Source organism: Hyaena hyaena, unplaced genomic scaffold, assembly GCF_003009895.1.
Source record: "Hyaena hyaena isolate Hyena2069 unplaced genomic scaffold, ASM300989v1 scaffold_24, whole genome shotgun sequence".
Lineage (NCBI taxonomy): Eukaryota > Metazoa > Chordata > Mammalia > Carnivora > Hyaenidae > Hyaena > Hyaena hyaena.
In genome coordinates this window covers 4,760,900-4,777,711 of record NW_024080656.1, presented here as the reverse complement: position 1 = coordinate 4,777,711, position 16,812 = coordinate 4,760,900, and the positions used below count along the sequence as shown (strand labels likewise).

General features: G+C 42.0%; 1 protein-coding gene across 4 annotated transcripts in view; it reads right to left on the bottom strand.

Moving 5' to 3' along the window:
* LIMCH1 (LIM and calponin homology domains 1) overlaps positions 1 to 16,812 on the bottom strand; it is a 323,010-nt gene that overhangs the window by 12,318 nt on the left and 293,880 nt on the right. For 3 of the 4 annotated variants that reach the window (XM_039227025.1, XM_039227026.1, XM_039227029.1), the window contains 7 exons: positions 15,272 to 15,312; positions 10,716 to 10,796; positions 7,369 to 7,461; positions 6,397 to 6,501; positions 5,037 to 5,164; positions 3,358 to 3,479; positions 2,968 to 3,091 (listed from right to left, as the gene is read on the bottom strand). In XM_039227025.1, coding sequence (XP_039082956.1) covers positions 2,968 to 3,091; positions 3,358 to 3,479; positions 5,037 to 5,164; positions 6,397 to 6,501; positions 7,369 to 7,461; positions 10,716 to 10,796; positions 15,272 to 15,312 — 694 coding nt within the window. Of the gene's footprint in view, positions 1 to 2,967; positions 3,092 to 3,357; positions 3,480 to 5,036; positions 5,165 to 6,396; positions 6,502 to 7,368; positions 7,462 to 10,715; positions 10,800 to 15,271; positions 15,313 to 16,812 lie in introns of all 4 variants that reach the window. The other variant, XM_039227028.1, reaches the window with a different exon arrangement.

Sequence of the window (16,812 nt, the reverse complement as noted above, 5' to 3'; positions counted from 1 at the left end):
AAAAAAAAAAAAAAAAAAAAAAAAAAAAACAAAAAACAACTATAAAACAATTAAAAAATATTTTAATAGTTTTTATTTATTTTTGAGACAGAGAAAGACAGAGCATGAGTGGGAGTGGAGCAGAGAGAGGGAGCCATAGAATCTGAAACAGGCTCCAGGCTCTGAGCTGTCAGCACAGAACCTGATGCAGCGCTCGAACCCATGAACCGCGAGATCATGACCTGAGCCGAAGTTGGACACTTAACCGACTGAGCCACCCAGGCGCCCCTATAAAAAATTAAAAAAAAATTGCATGTTGAATTAGATATAAAAATTATGGATGCACTGGGAGGGGAGGGATGAGTAGGGATACAGGGAAAAGCTCTGAAAGGAGCCCAGAGATAAGGGGTGGAGGTTAGTGGAGGTAATTTTCTGGAAGGTGGCTTCTACCCCCACCAATAGATTCACCATGGGTACCCATGTGATCAAGAGTGATGTTCAAAACATTTAATAACTGCTATGTCATGAACTTCTGCACGGCAGAATGGCCTCCAGTCAGAAGCTACCGCAGTGTTTTTATAGGTGCTCTTGCCTGCAATTAAGCGTCTCTCTGTGGTGGCACATGAGCCTTGTCTGGGCTCTTGCTTTTATTTTTATTATTATTATTTTTAAAAATTTTAGTGTGTTCTTTTTAAATAAATGTTTACTTATTTATTTTGAGGGAGAGGATGAGTCGGGGAGAGGGAGAAAGAGAAAGAGAGAGAGAGAGAGAACCCCAAGCAGGCTCCATGCTGTCAGCACAAAGCCCGACTCAGGGCCAGATTCCACAAAACATGAGATCGGGACCTGAGCTGAAATTCAGAGTCAGAAGCTTAACCGACTGAGCCACCCAAGTACCTCTGGGTTCTTCCTTTTAAAAGTTAATTTCAGGGCACCTCGGTGGCTCAGTGGGTTGAGTGTCTGACTATGGCTCTGGTCATGATCTCACAGTTCATGGGTTCGAGCCCCACGTTGGGCTCTGTGCTGACAGCTAGCTCAGATCCTGGAGCCTGCTTCAGATTCTGTGTCTCTTTTTCTCTCTGCCCCTCCCCTGTTCATGCTCTGTCTCTCTTTGTCTCTCAAAAATAAATAAATGTAAAAAAAAAATTAAAAGTTAATTTCATTTGGGACACCTGGGTGGCTCAGGGGGGTGAATGTCTGACTTCGGCTCAGGTCATGATCTTATAGCTCGTGAGTTTGAGCCCCCTGTTGGCTCTGTGCTGACAGCTCAGAGCCTGGAGCCTGCTTCAGATTCCGTGTCTCCTCTGTCTCTGCCCCTCCTGTGCTTGCTCTGTCTCTCTCTCTCTCAAAAATAATAAACATTGAAAAAATTAAAAAATTAATAAAAGTTAACTTCATTTGTAAATGGGGTGCCTGGGTGGCTCAGTTGGTTGAGCGTTCAATTTTGGCTCAGGTCAGGATCTTGCAATTTGTGGGTTCGAGCCCAGCATTGGGCTCTGTGCTGACAGTGTGGAGCCTGCTGGGGATTTTGTGTCTCTCTCTCTCTCTCTCCCACTCACCCCCACTTTCTCTCTCTCTCAAAAATAAATATTTTTTCAAAAGTTAATTTCATTTGTAAAGAAAGGGACAGAACACAGGAAGAAGGAAGAAAAGAGAAACTCTAGCACAGAAGTGAACGGAGCATGAGTCTGTCTGTCTTCAAACTATTTGCAGAAAAACTCCCTGAGCCCCTGCCACTCAAATTTCCCTCCTCAGTGATAGTGTGTCTTCTCCAGAGTATCAGCTTTTCATGTAATTCCCTAAAGTATAAGTACATTGCCTCTAAAAAAGGTTGAAAATCACACAGGAATCAGGAACAATAATGATCACTTCTTTGGGATTTGACCTTCTATTGATTTTGAGTGTTGCTGGGACATATAGAAACAAAATTGGATAGATATAAGAGAAAAGGAGAAATGGGTCAAATGCTACATTGAAAAAAAAAGTGTAACATGAAAACTAAGGTGAAAAGGTGAATTTCTAAAACAAGTCATCATCACCACCATCATCATCACCATCACCGTCATTTGGCATCACCACCACCACCAACTGCACTATACAGCTTTACATTTGCTATCTGCCAGGCAACAAACCCTATGAGGCAGGTACTAATATTATTCTCATTTTATACATGAGGAAACTGAAGCAGAGAAAGATTGAGTCACTTGCTCAAAGTCTTCTGCAGGCAAGTGGCAGAGTTAAAATTTGACTCTGGTGGTGGTCTGGTTCTAGGTAGAGTCTAGTTTTAAGAACTGATTATAAGAACTTCTACTCCAAATATGATCTTATCATGGAACTATGGCTTCATTTTGACACCTTTTACCACTTAACCAGTCAAGTCCTTTGGATGAGCCTCAAAGTCCTCATCTGTAAAATGGAAACCATAACCCAGTAAAGTTATTGGAAGAGTTAGGTGAACTAATGTATATAAAAATGAGGGGAGATATGTAAACCCTTCAACACAGTGCCTATTATATATTGAAATGCTTCAAAAATGATAGGAACTATTCTTACTGTAAAATAATACAGCGTTGTACAAAATGAGAATATAACCTGGGGTAGTTACTTAATGGGAGAACATGTAAATGAGTGAAAAACTTTCATTTTTTCCTTGAAAGAACATTTGTCAACAGGTTATGAGACGATTTAACTCACTTAAATGAATTGCTAATGCAACAGGCCTGCAAATTCTTCCCAGTGTTTAGATTTGTGGGTTAAAAACAATTTGCTCTGACAAAATGATAAAAATTAGAGTGAATATTTACTCGCCAAGAAGACTGTCTCAAACATCCAGAAATACTTGTTATCTGGTCACTCATAGTCAATGGAGAGAAGCACAAAAATGCTGCTGACATCTTGCCATCTCACACAATTTTTCCTGTTCTTTGTCAATAAGTTAAGAAAGAACAAACAAAAGGAATTCCACATGCATCTTATTTGGCTACTCACTTCCGCCTTTCACTCGGAGACTCCATCTGATGGTTAATGCTTTTATCCAAAGGGAGGGTTTTTGGCTTCACATCTTCTAAAATGTGCATTGGTGGGTTTGATACCTGTTGATTCTGGGATGGATCTGAGGCCAAGTAAAGAACATACACTTAGTGTTCAATAAGGTCACTCCTGTGCTCTGTATGTCACCTTTCTTTAATGTGTTAATGCCTGCCATGGTCTTAACAGGGAGCTCATATAGACTATGGGCCCGCTCTGGTGGGAGTCTATTCACTGTGCCGTTTAGCGTAAGCTACGGGAGACGCTTGCAGCCAGCAGACGTCGTATCTGTCTGAACCATGCTATGGGGCTTACAATAATTTAATCACTGGGGTTAAAGACCCTTCTTACCCTGAGCTAGCTGTGGGCTCATCCCACAGTGTAGGGCTCCAGTTTCTGTATCCAGCTGATGGTCCTGATGGATTCCTTTTGATACAGGACTCTTAGTATGAGCCATGGCTCCTTGAGTTAGGCTGTTAAGATAAACCAGCATATTTCAGAACAGAAATGAAAGCAACCGAAGTAAACGTATCCTATCCCTTAGGGCATGGAAGTACCTGTTACAATATGAAAACGGAAATGGGACTAACTAAATGTTTATTTATTCTTTTCATTTTAAGCCAGATTTAAAGTGGACTTAAGATACTGGAAAATGCTACACATTTTCGTGATTCCTGTTTCATAAACTTGGAAACCATTATTTCTGATGTCTTCCCCACCTCCCTGTCTATAAAGCTCTTCTGCCAATAATATCAAGGGATGCCAGGGCTAACCGGACTCTCTCAGACTGTCATGAGAGAGGACTTATTGCAGAAATCACTTGGGCCACACAGGATTTGGGCAGCCCGGGCTAATTCACTGGCCTTACAGTGCCTTCTTTATGCAAAGGAAGGAGAGATGGAGGAGGTTTAAAAAGGTTTCTGGGAAAGACAAGTTTTGGGAGATAACAGGGAGTGTCGGGAGAACCAGTGAAAATCCATGTATAATGCTTAGCAGTATCATTCAGATATTCCTGACTAGTGGCTTTCGTTGCATGAAACTGGAAAGTTCCTTTGAAAAGTGTTAACTGGAAACAGGTGTGATATTCCAGAGTTCTGCAGACTCTGGACCTGGACCTGAAGCTCCTATGGCCACAATTCCCCCGGTCTTCTAGCTGACGGACATGGGAGCATTCTCAGAGCAAATCTCACTAGAAGAACTCAGCTCCCAGCCAAACTTTCAAATTCGACCGTCTCTGAAAATGACACTTAGCCTTTCATGTCTTTGGGCCCCTCTGAGGATGCTGTGTGTGTATACACATGTTGTATATATTGACGCTTGTATGTGTGCACACATGCACATGCCTGCATGCTTGCCAATATCACTCTGATATCTCAGAGCCCCAGAGGCAAACATCTGTCTCATAAAGAACTTGCTGGTGGCAGGGTACTGCCAGCTTCCTGGGATACTGTGGGTTCCTTCTAGGTTAGGCACAAGGTGGCATCAATAAACCCACGACAGCCCGTGGCTGCATCTAGATTCTGCTCCAGTTTGAGCTAGCTGTGAGTGCTCCATGGGGTTTTGAGTATCCTGTTCTGATCTCCCATGGAACATACTGGAACCCATGGGGTGGGGTGACTATCCTCAATCAATCGACTTGTTAGTTATCCTATGTTGTCACCCAGAGTAAATGTAGCTTCTCACAGCTCAGAGGATAGTGGTGGCAAAGTCCAGTAAAGCCACAGCAGATAAGACCTCAGGGCCTCATTTCAAACTCTCTCCCTCCAGACACATTAACCATTTCAGGTGAATGACATTTAGATTTGGAGCTTGGAACTGACAGCATGTTCCTTGGATGATCTATACTATCTCCCCTTACTCAGACTGACTTCAGAGCTATTAGAATGTGTTTAAGCAATATGTAATGCATTACGGGAATGATAATTTTGAAGCTGAATATGATTTGCATTAGAAATGGGTACTCTTTCTGGGAGTGAATGGGCAGAGCCTGGCTTTGCACATTTAGACAGACAGCCTGATACAGTTCATACCTGCCCTTTCCCTCCAGTGGATGACCTTCCCTGGTCTTGAGCGATAAATCATTGCTGTCCCCTTGGAGTGGTTTCTTTTGTCTTATCTGTTGCCCCTCCTCTCGGCAGTTTTCCAAGTCCATCTTATTCTAATGGCGACAACAAGGATAATATTAAATATAGTTTTTAAACACACTGGACAACACTCATCTCTGGCCATGGAGATTTTTTTCAATCACATTGCCTCCAATTAAGAAAACAGCTTGTCCATTTTAACTGATTGGTAACTGATTTCCAATGATCTGAAATAAATGTGTGATCCGGATCTCTCTTGAAAGTTATCATGAAAGAGAATTGGTTAGAAAACCCATCTTTCAAAATAAAGTCAGAGGAGTTTTGGCTTTCTAGTGCCCATGAGTTATTATTTTTTTACACATATTACGGACTATTCAAGTCTTGGTGTGACTTTTTTTCTGTACCTCCACCATCTTACTGGGAGGATATGGAGGTAGACCAGCCTTTCTAGGCTCTCTCTAGCTCTTGAAGACACATGTAAATTTCGTGTGGAATTTGAAGAGTGAGTTAGAAGCAACTTTCCTGGAGGCTGGTGGAGAGCATATTGTTGGCATCCTGCCACTACTATGCAGTGCAAAGGAGCGTATGGTGTGGCAGACAGGAATACATGTCTACTTAAGGAGTGCGTGGTGGGGAGTAAGAAGAACAGTCCAACGCATGACTCCACTAATCAGCATCTTATCAGCCAGTGCAGAGAGACTTTGGTTGGTAGCCTGTGGGAGCAGATCTGGCCCCATTAATGATTTCACTGCTCCCTAGGAAATGTCTCTGAAGTTTTACCGTGGCCTAACTAGTTATAGCACCATGGGGTACCATGGCCATATAGTAGTTGACATGATTCCAGGGAAATAGCCAGTCCTGGATTTAAACCAGTGGGAAACTTGGCCTTGTTGTTTAGTATTTCTATTTGGGTTTATTCATGTCACAAATTGCTTTTATTTTTTATTTTTATTTCTTTAATTAGAGAGAGAGAGAACACAAGGGAGGGGGAGAAAGGGAAAGAGAGAGAAAGAGAGAGAGAGAGAGAGAGGAGAGAGATAGAGGAGAGGGAGAGAGAGAGGAGAGGGAGAGAGAGAGAGGAGAGGGAGAGAGAGAGGGGGGAGAGAGAGGAGAGAGGGGGAGAGAGAGGGGGAGAGAGAGAGAGGGAGAGAGAGAGAATCTTAAGCAGGCTCCATGCTCAGTGCAGAGCCTGATGTGGGGCTAAGACCCACGACCCAGAGATCATGACCTGAGCCAAAATTAAGAGTCAACCAATGGAGCCACCCAGGTCCACCCCTCACAAATTGCTTTTAATCTATGGTCTCACCACTGTCCCACTGCCTTCAGTCACAGAGGAGGATATAGACAGCTGGTCTGCAGAACTTGAAGAAAGAGTAAATGGAACCACAGTGTCTTCAATTATTTTGCGCTCCTAAAGGGAAGAATAGGAATTAATGAAAGGGAAAAAATAGAAAATCATATTTGTCAAGAGAACAATTTCAGTAAGGAAGTTTAGGAAAAAATTATTGGAATTATGTGCAAAGAAGCAGTGTGGTAAAAACAAAAGGTCTTATTTTCTAAAAGATGTATATCAGGTAACACTTTCTATGGGCAATGATTTAGAAATTAGCATTTAATTTAGAAAAACAAAGTCTTTGTGAATTACTTAGTCTGATTCAAGAAGCCTAATTAGAAATGCTTTTAGGGATAAGATTATGCAGAAAAATTATTAAGGATAAATTCAGAAGATTAATCATAAACAAATTTTAGATAATATACATTAAATGTAGCTCCTTTCTAATTCTCTAATGTGGTCTGGTTTGTTCATTTAAGAAAATGAGACAAACAAAACCAAATTCTCCTCCCTCCAAATTTCTCTAGTACCATATAGTGAATGCAGAGGGAAGGATTCACTTGGCCTCACATCAAAATCATCCTCACAAAATGAATTGGCTACTACCAAACATGCTTTCCTCAAACCAACCCACAAATAATTACTTTCATGTCATCTCTCTGAGGTAAATCAAGAATCTGACTCTCTGAGTAGAGAAAAGATAAAATTATATTGTCTCCCTTGACCATGACTCAACACGCCCTTACCACAAACTGTACTTGGGGGGACTGTGGTCTTTTAGAGTCTATAGGATATGACTCTTTAAGGAAGAGCCCCTCTGGGGCTCAGCTGTGAGTAAGGAGAATCAGACACAGCCACATATATACATGTACCAAAGACAAAAAAAGCACTGAGAATTCGAGGAACCAAAACTACAAGTTAAATTCCTTCTTGGAAACTTCCTACCTCCTCATAGTATCTGCGTTCCTCCTCTTCCACCTCTTTCTGAGCCTTTTCCCACTCTTCTTTCAGCTTGTTCTGTTCCTTCTGGTATCTCTCCTGTTAGAGAATTTCCACAGATAGTTCCTGAACTGACCATTGCATATGTACATCACTGGGACATTTCTTCCCCACCTCGAAACCACCATGAACAATATATCACAAGACTATCTTCTTTTTTTTTTAAACTGTCTTTTTAAAAAATATTTGTATTTATTTCTAGGAGAGAGAGCGAGAGAGAGCGTGAGCAGGGGAGGGTCAGAGAGAGAGGGAGATACAGACTCTGAAATAGGCTCCAGGCTCTGAGTTGGAAGTCAGCACAGAGCCCAATGCACAAGACTATCTTCTTGTTGCAACATTCTGAGTTGAATCCATTCACTCAACAAAAGGGGAGTGCTCAAACATGTGAGGAGCATAAAAATCCCATTAGAGAACAATTCTTTCTGCAGTTGGTGTGTTATAGCATTGTTCCTCAGATATATGAGTAGACATTTGCTTATGGAAAGAGAAAAGATAGACTACCTGATTCTAAGGTCTTCCTTAACTTGGTTTTTGTCCCGGGAGTTAGGTTAAACTGATGGTTTGTTTCTATTGGGCCGTTCAGAGATGAGTGTTGCCATTTCACTAATAGAAATACGTTGCCCCTGAGACAGTCTGATAAAAGAGAAAACAAAAACCAACCAACAAAGCAACAACAATAAACGTTGTGGGTGTACAAGACAGGTGATGCAGAAAAGAAAGGTCCAAAGTGGACAAGATGATAATTAGCTGAGTAGCTGAACTACTCTTTGCTTGTAGCCATTCTACCGGAATGGAATCTTCTTAGGTTTAAATAACTTCTGAATTAGGAGTAGCTTTTAAACAGCCCATTAGAAGGCTTCAGTATCAGAACTGCCATTACTGTTTTCAGAAACAATACAACACTAGTCACCACTTCTGGGGAAAAAAAAGAAAATACCCTGATTAAGGATGGCTTTAAAAATGTGAGCCCCTTGGACAGCTGACTAGAAGACATGAATAAGTGGAGATTAAAATTAGTGCCTAAAATGAGAGCTGACACCCCTGGGTGTTTTGGGAATGACATGACAGAGACAAAGACATCGCTGAAGTGTACCACACACAGTCAAATATTTTAGTCTAATCACTGTCAATCTTCTCTCTGAGGCTAAAACAAGTCTGCTTCTATCTTGCTGGGAAGGCACTGAGATTTCCTCCAGGTTTTACCTGTTATGTCATTATCTTAGGAGCAAAAGGCTTCTGCCAGGGCTGTCTGGAGCCTGATGTTCTTATTAATGTTCTGGAAAAACCACTGTTGGTCAACCCATGGCCAGCTTTTAACGCCAGGTAAAAATTTTGTTATCAAAACCTAATCTTATAAAGTTTTTGAGAGAGCCTTTAGGGGCCTTTCTGAAGAGAGGAAACAGACCCTAAAACTTAACAAAAACTGTAAAACAAGCAAAGCTTAGGCTTACTCGTTCCAGCAGCTCACACAACATACTCCTCTCACCAGGAGGATGAACTGAGTGAGGGAGTGAAAGATGCTGTACGTCTATGCCACACACACACACACACACACACACCCACCTGAGTGCAAACCAACACACACATGTACACACACCAGCACGTGCACACACGTGTGGACACATGTGTGAACACACATGCAATGAATACACGTGTGTACACAGCAGAATACACACATGCATACCCAATACACACGCGTGCACACACCAGCAGGCTTGCACGGACACCTTGCCCCAGAGCCCACAATCCCGCGGTGCCACCCTGGGTAACAATTTGGTGGGATCAGAATAACACGTATGTCTACGCCTGCGACCATGGCCACCTTGGAGACTGTAATTGACAGAGTGCCACCTCGTGAAGCATGCTTGCCTTCTTTGTGGAATTTCTGCCTCTTAGCCGTTCACCACTTAGCTGGGTAATGTGCATCTGGGTGCCAAGAGAATAGCAGATGGCCAGGGCTGGTCTGGGGTCTCCCAATGGACCTAAAGTCCCAACAGCTCTGGGACTTGGCTGAATCTGGGAGCTCACTAACATGTTTATCCCCATGCAATTTGGGTTAAAGATTTAATCCTGTGCAATTCTAAAAAGTGTTAACTGGCAGACCTAAAGCCACACCATAATTAATTAACTATCTAAACTGGCCTCTGCTCCCAGCCCCTGGGAATTAAGCCAAGAGGGTCAAAGCCAAAAGATAAGGAAAAAGGAGTAAAATACAGCAGCCTGAAGTCATCAAAATTAGTGAGATTAACATTCTTTTCCTTCATGATCTTTTGGTAAAATCAGTACTGGTAGGAATATGGTGGGAAGAACATGAGAGTTGAAGTCATAAAGACTTGTATTTGCAACCAGGCTCAACAATTATTAGCTGTGTGACCTTGAGCAATTAATTTAATGTCTTTGAAACTTAGTTTCTTTTTTTTAATAGTTTATTGTCAAGTTGGTTTCCATATAACACCCAGTGCTCATCCCCACAAGTGCCCTCCTCCATGCCCATCATCTCCCTTCCCCTCCCAAACTTAGTTTCTTCAGTTGCAAATGGAGACTATAAGACAGACTTTGAAGAGTTTTATGAGGATTAGATTAGATATGTCAAGTACCAACAGATATGTCAGTTCTTGGCACATGCAAGTTACTCAGGCTAGTTTCTAAGATTAGCAGGTTAGGTTTTGAGTCCTTATCACTCTACAAAACTGGCTTGGATCAAGTAGCACCATGATAAATTTACTCCCAGGAGTTTCTAGAATTAAAAATGAGCAACCTTTACTCAAAGATGAAGCAAAACATTTCTACTTAAGGAACAAGACCCAGGCCAAATTTTATTTCACACGTATGCTATCAAATAGTTTTTTGATCATTCATCCCCGCTGCTACTTAGACTGGAATTTGGCAACTAAGGAGGTGATAAATGGATAGTTTGGCCCCTAATACTTGGATTTTTTTTTTTTTTTTTAGATTTTATTTTTAAGTAATCTCTATACCCAGCGTGAGGCTCAAACTCACAACCCCAAGATCAAGAGTCACATGTTCTACCGATTGAGCCAGCCAGGTACCCCACTGGATTTATTTTTAAAGTTGACATGCTTTTTCACTGTGTTCATCAGTGTAAACTCTGGCAGGAGGAATTAGACACAGGACACTCTGTTGCATGGGTACTGAGTGAACAGACTTAGACTCACCGACTTCTGAGAAGAACCCAATTCTATGCTCTCGTGTGTTAAAAATTTATTTCATACAACAGTAATGATGACAGCATCATCTAACAGAAAAGAACAAAGCGGTAAGCCCCGTCCTACCTGGAGCAAACGCTCCTGCGCCTGTTGCCATTTTTCCTGTCTCCGCCGTTCCTCTTCTGGGTCCCAGGCCCAGAACTTAAACTGCTTAAAAAATAAAACCACCATCAGAACAAAGCCATGTCCTCAAGGCCAGGTCAGGGCAAGGGACACAATTAGCTTACAGACTGGCACTCGGACATGCGGAAGTGGAAGCCTCCACATATCTTAAAGACCCTCTTTGTCGTTGGAAACCACTTTTTAATCCTAATTCCTCTTTGGTTTACTTCCAAGAAGTTGGTATGATTCTGTGAACCTTTTTGGAGCTCATGAAAACATGAAGTAATGGGAAGGCTTTGACTTCATTTCTTTTAGAAGTGATTTCTTAAATGTATGCACGTTCCTAAGCCTGAGATACTCATTCTGCATATGGATCCTGGTCCAAGCAAATTGGACTGCTTACTTCAGCAGAACTGTATTGTGTGAGAAGTGGTGTTTGCCATACTATACAACGCATCTTTTCTTTTTTTAAAATGTTTGTTTTTGAATTTTATTTTTATTTATTTTTTATTTTTTATTTTTATTTCTGAGAGAGAGAGAGTGAGACAGCGTGATCAGGGGAGGGTCAGAGAGAGAGGGAGACACAGAATCTGAAGCAGGCTCCAGGCTCTGAGCTAGCTGTCAGCACAGAGCCCAACGTGGGGCTCAAACCCACGAACTGTGAGATCATGACCTGAGCTGAACTCGGACGCTTAACTGACTGAGCCACCCAGGTGCCCCTGTTTGTTTATTTTTGAAAGAGAGAGACAGAGACATAGTCAAGTGGGGGAGGGGCAGAGGGAGGGAGAGGGGGACAGAATCTGAAGCAGGCTCCAGGCTCTGAGCTGTCAGCACAGAGCCCAATAAGTGGCTTGAACTCACGAACTGTGAGATCATGACCTGAACCAGTCATTTAACTGACTGAACCACTGAGGCACCCCCTGTAGAATGCACCTTTTATGCTGCGATTGCTTTTCCATCACCGTTGTCCCTAAAGTGGGTTATTTAACTCTCCAATGCCCACCAGCACCACCTGTGATTCACACAAGAGGGAGTCCCTGCCCTGGAGCCTGCATAACCAACACACAAACTTAAAGACTTTTTTTTTTTTTTTTAAGATTTTTGTGAGTTTGGCAACAAATGAATGAATGACAATAATGGGAGAGGGATGCATGAATCGAAGTGGGCACCTGGGTCACAGAATATATAAGACCGAGCAGGTCCATAGGGGAAGAGAAATCACAGCTGGCTTCTGGGAAAGTGGCCAAAGGGGTGGGGGCTGCCATGTTTAAACTTGGCCTCTCCCGACATCCAGGAGAGGTGCCAAAGAAAACCACGTTCCCCAATAACTGTGCTTCTTCTCTTCCCTCTGTTCTGATGGGGTGGTTTGGGAAAGTACTTAGAAGTGTCTGGGAATCTAGAGAGAAAAAAGCAAGATGAGGCTGGGGTGGGGTGGGGAACAGACAGAATCTCTCTACCTGGGCTGCCTGAGAAGCTGGACAGGGTTTGTTTTGTCTGAGGCTTCGATGGATCTAGTTACTGTCCAAGATACCTGGGCCAGCTCACCCTCGGCTCTGTCCTGCCCGCAACAGATCCGATCTACCACTTAGGTGCACAAAGGCTGGGCTGGCCCAGGGAAGTTTCTCCAGGCTCGGAATGCAGGCCAGGCCATGGGTATTACTTGATTTATAACAAGATAAATATTTATAACTTTAATGTATTTAGACACATGACATGTGAGCCTCCATTGGTACGCTTGCTGTGGGGCCTTCAAATGGTTAGGGTGATACCCACAAAAAATCAAGGGAAGGTGAGCAAATAAGGTAGGGAAATGCATTTCCTATACTCTGCTCTTGGGATTCATACTGCAATTAGGAAATTAAAGGCTCTCACATGTTATGCAGGTGAAAAGCTATTGAAGATATTTAATTGTATATAATTCACCATTTTCCAAATTTCTTTGGATGACCATAAAATGTCATGCAAATGGGATTCCAGATAGGAAATTAGGAATTAACAGTGTTATAGGTTGGCTCCACTTGGCATTTTCCTAAAACTAAGTGTTTAAGTGTTCAGAACCCCTCTCAAAGGCATGGCCCTTCATTGTCTTTTAGGGGAAAGGGTGTGGTTCTGTGAACAAAGCCATAGGGAGTCCTGTGGGGAAAGTCTAATAGTGGGGGAAAAAGAAAAACAATTAGGAATTACTCAATTTTCAGATTTTATGAGGCAGTCATTGCAAGAATAAGTAAAGAATGAGCAGACAGAAGGGAGAAGTGTGGGGTAGGGAGATTGAGCACAGAAGAAAATAGGGAATATTTGTTAAAAAGGAAGACAAAAACAATGAGCATCTTCAGAGGAGGATAGATAAAGAGGAAGATACTTGTGTGATAAACAAAAGGGAAAGCAAAGTGATCACAGTCCTTCCTTTGGTGACTATATGCTGAGCACCAGTATGGCCGGGTGGGGAGACCAGCTGGCCAAGGGTCCCAGCCCTGCGGAGCTTAGAGCTGAGTGTGTGGGGAGGGTGGCTGTGAAGGAGTGACCAGTACATAAATGACACCAGAAGGCAGTGTGATTACTATCATAAAAGAGATCTAAAAGGTGCTGGAGAAGGTCAGAATGGAGAGCATTTAGCCCACTTTGTTCTATAATTTATCTGTTTACAAATCTGTACCTTCCTCTGGCCTGGAGTTTCCTCAAGGGCAGAGAGGACCCCTTATCTCCCTAAGTATCCCAAGACCTTGCAATTTTAGGCCTTCACTAAATGTTTGTTGAATAAATGGATGGGATGAAGGCCGGGTAATGCATCTCCTTCTTTCCCCCTTTCTAGACTCTGAGCCCGTAGCTGCAGGCCACTGCAAGTTTGACTGAAAGTGATCTGATCCATTGAGGTAAGCATAAAATCTGATGCTTACTTCCTTTTCAAGCTTCTTTTATTTTCAAATATCTCCCACTTTTCTGTTCTACGAAGAGCTATCTATCATTGAAAGAATGTCAAATTTGGGTGGGTGTTTTCAGAGAATTCACTTATATAGGTCAGTAATTTGTTTCTTTCTTGCTCTAGTTTTCATAAACCAGAAATAAGAACGTATCTCTTCAGGGCACCCTTCCCCTCCACCCCTGTCTAGGGGTACGAGAATGATGTGACACTTTTGTCTCTCAAGTAAATTAAGATGGAAACCAATGTGTTACGTATACTCTTAATGTGTCATGGATGCCAGCTCTGGGATCCTTCTGGGCACTCCCACCCACCAGCGGTATACTCAGCTTCCCGGGAAACTCAAGATTCCTAGTATTGGCTGGAGACTGAGCCTGCACAAACGGTTGCTAGTTCTGGAATGTGGCTGGAAATACTGAGGGCTGTGTGACCCTTCCCCATTCTGCACAGGCACTTAGGACTTCCCATAGTGAGACAATTTATAAGAATTGGTATTGGCGGGATCGCTGGGGTGGCTGAGTCAGTTAAGCATCCGACTTCAACTTAGGGTATGACCGCATAGTTCATGAGTTTGAGCCCTGCATTGGCCTCTCTGCTGTCAGCACAGAGCCCACTTCCGATCCTCTGCCTCCCTTTCTCTCTGCCTCTCTCCCACTTACACACACACACTCTCTCTCTCAAAAATAAATAAACATAAAAAAAAGACTTTGTATTGGCTATGGTGTGCCTTTTGGATCAGCCACTGGGGAGGATTTGTTCATGGATCAGGCACTGTGTTAGAGGCTTCGTGTAATTACTTCGATTAAACCTCACAACATCCTGAAAGGAGGGATTATTATCTCATTGCATAATCAAGGAACATAAGGTCCAAAGAAGTTATATAACATCTTCAGGGTCATATGTTAGTAAATCTGGAATCAGAGGTACAGCAGTGATTATGTGGCTACTCCTCGGTGTTTCCGGGGACATGCTACAGTCGATTGTGCCATTGAGGCAGTCTCCAAATCCCGTGGGAACTGCAGAGGGTGAACAGGGGTGTCAGGCCCAGCACTGGGAACACTCAGTTCAGAGAGAAGTCAGGTCTACAGAGAGCGTTCACATACAATTCAGCAGCAAGCAAGTTCTACAGCATCGTGTGTCTTGATGTTTACGTTTAGCAAGTGCTTTTTTTTTTTAATATAATTGAAATAAAATATTGAAAACTAAACGTAGAGTTAATATTATTCAAGATACTGATTGTGAAAAGGAGTGAACAAGGGCAGTGTGGGTCTCCCAGAGAGTTTTGGCTGTGCCATGTCCGCCGACAGTATCCTATGTTCAAGTACTGCCCTCGGTTAAACAATCATGTTGAAAGCTGCACATCTTAATATTAATTCCTATGGTCACCTTCATTAGATTTTACTTTCCTAACTCACTTACCATTTTGTTTCTGGGAGTATCACCACTCTGTATAATGATAAACCATGTCTTTCCTCACATTGCACCTGGTAGCATTACACATGACTTTTAATTATTCTTTTATAATCATTTAGAGTCCACTTTTGGTTGAATTCTCTTTAAGCAAATCAAATACTTCATAAATTAAAACCACACAGCTACTTACAGGAGTCGTTACGGGTGACTTTTCACTGCCTGGAGAATCCACTGTACAGAAAGAAAGAAAAGGAAAAAAAAATGATCACAATGTAAGCAGCTGCTAACAGTATTTCTCTCTGATCCTCTGAGTGGAGTGTGGTTCCTATGTCAGCCTTAGATGAATTTTTTTTTGGTAAGCCAAGAGCATTAGAAGATCATAATAAAGCAGACCCTTGAAGCAATTTGCACCCATCACCAAAAGGAGTTATGACCAGTGTAATATGATTGATCACATCAATTAACACCAGGTACTAGGCTATAAGAAGCAAAAATTATAGGCGCTGGTTTTTAATACCCCTTGCATTCAGCTTGCTTGCCTGGTACCCTCACTGTCTGACATGGAGAATTATCATACAGGGAGAGGCCAGACACCATCCAGATAGTAAAGAGAGGGACACAGTTAACAAGAGAACCATTACCAGTTCCCAGCAAATGCTTCTATCCTTTGTTTCCAAAAAAAAAAAAAAAAAAAAAAGAGATTACAAAAAAATGATTTTGAATGACTATTTTTTTAAAAGAAAGAGCTGAATATTATGTCTTTAGATTTTCAAAATCAAAATGAAATTCTATGCATTTCCTTCCAATTTTAGTATAACTGGTACCGTTACCAAAGAACTAGCTCTTTGCTAACTGTGTGTCAGAAACAAGCGTTTTTTTCTGAAACTGGAAATGAAGAAGAGTACTAGACATTATCGGCTGCCCCCAACATGGATTTTTGCACAGAAGAGATACAGCTACCCAGTATGCAATTTACCTGACTGGGAGAAAAACTGGGAACGTCGCCAAGAGTTCTGAACTCTAAGCGGAACGCTGGCAGTGCCAGGCGACTCTAGATCGGATGGCAGAACAGAACAAACAGAAAACCATGAGAACAGGGGTGAAAACTGAGTAGAACCATGTTCCCAAGTACTAACGGACATTTGGCTGTAGTCGATATAAGAATCTCGAAGTGAATCTAAAGTACAAAATATCTCAATAAAATGCATGCAACACCTGAAGACATGGACAAAAGCCAGTAGAAATGGGTCAGGTCCTGCCACTGTTCGTCTTCCTTGGTGTTGGGTGAAATTTTATAGGCACATACTTAACGGTGATACTGTTAGAATGAATATTAAATCTCAAATGATAGGATGATACGCTCTACAAGAGCAAAATGTTTACATTACTTTTGGAGAACACTGGGAAAGTATAAAAGATGGCAGAGATGAGTTTAATGATCTTTTCCATCCTTTATAAAGGATATGTATGGAAGTCTGCAGCCAAAGTTATGTATGTTTGTAACAAAGGATGTGTAGATGTCTATCTGTATTGTAGTGGCATCAAACAGACGCAAGGTCATGGACAGCATTTACATCCTTGAACTGGGCCCTGGGCAACTCTCACATCATTCTCAGTGCAAAGGCATCGGTTTTTCAAATGTGTGCATATTTTCCCGAAACACTAATATATCTTTGAATTGCTGGGAGATAGTTGAGAAAAGGAAAACTGTCACCTTAAAAAGTATTTTAT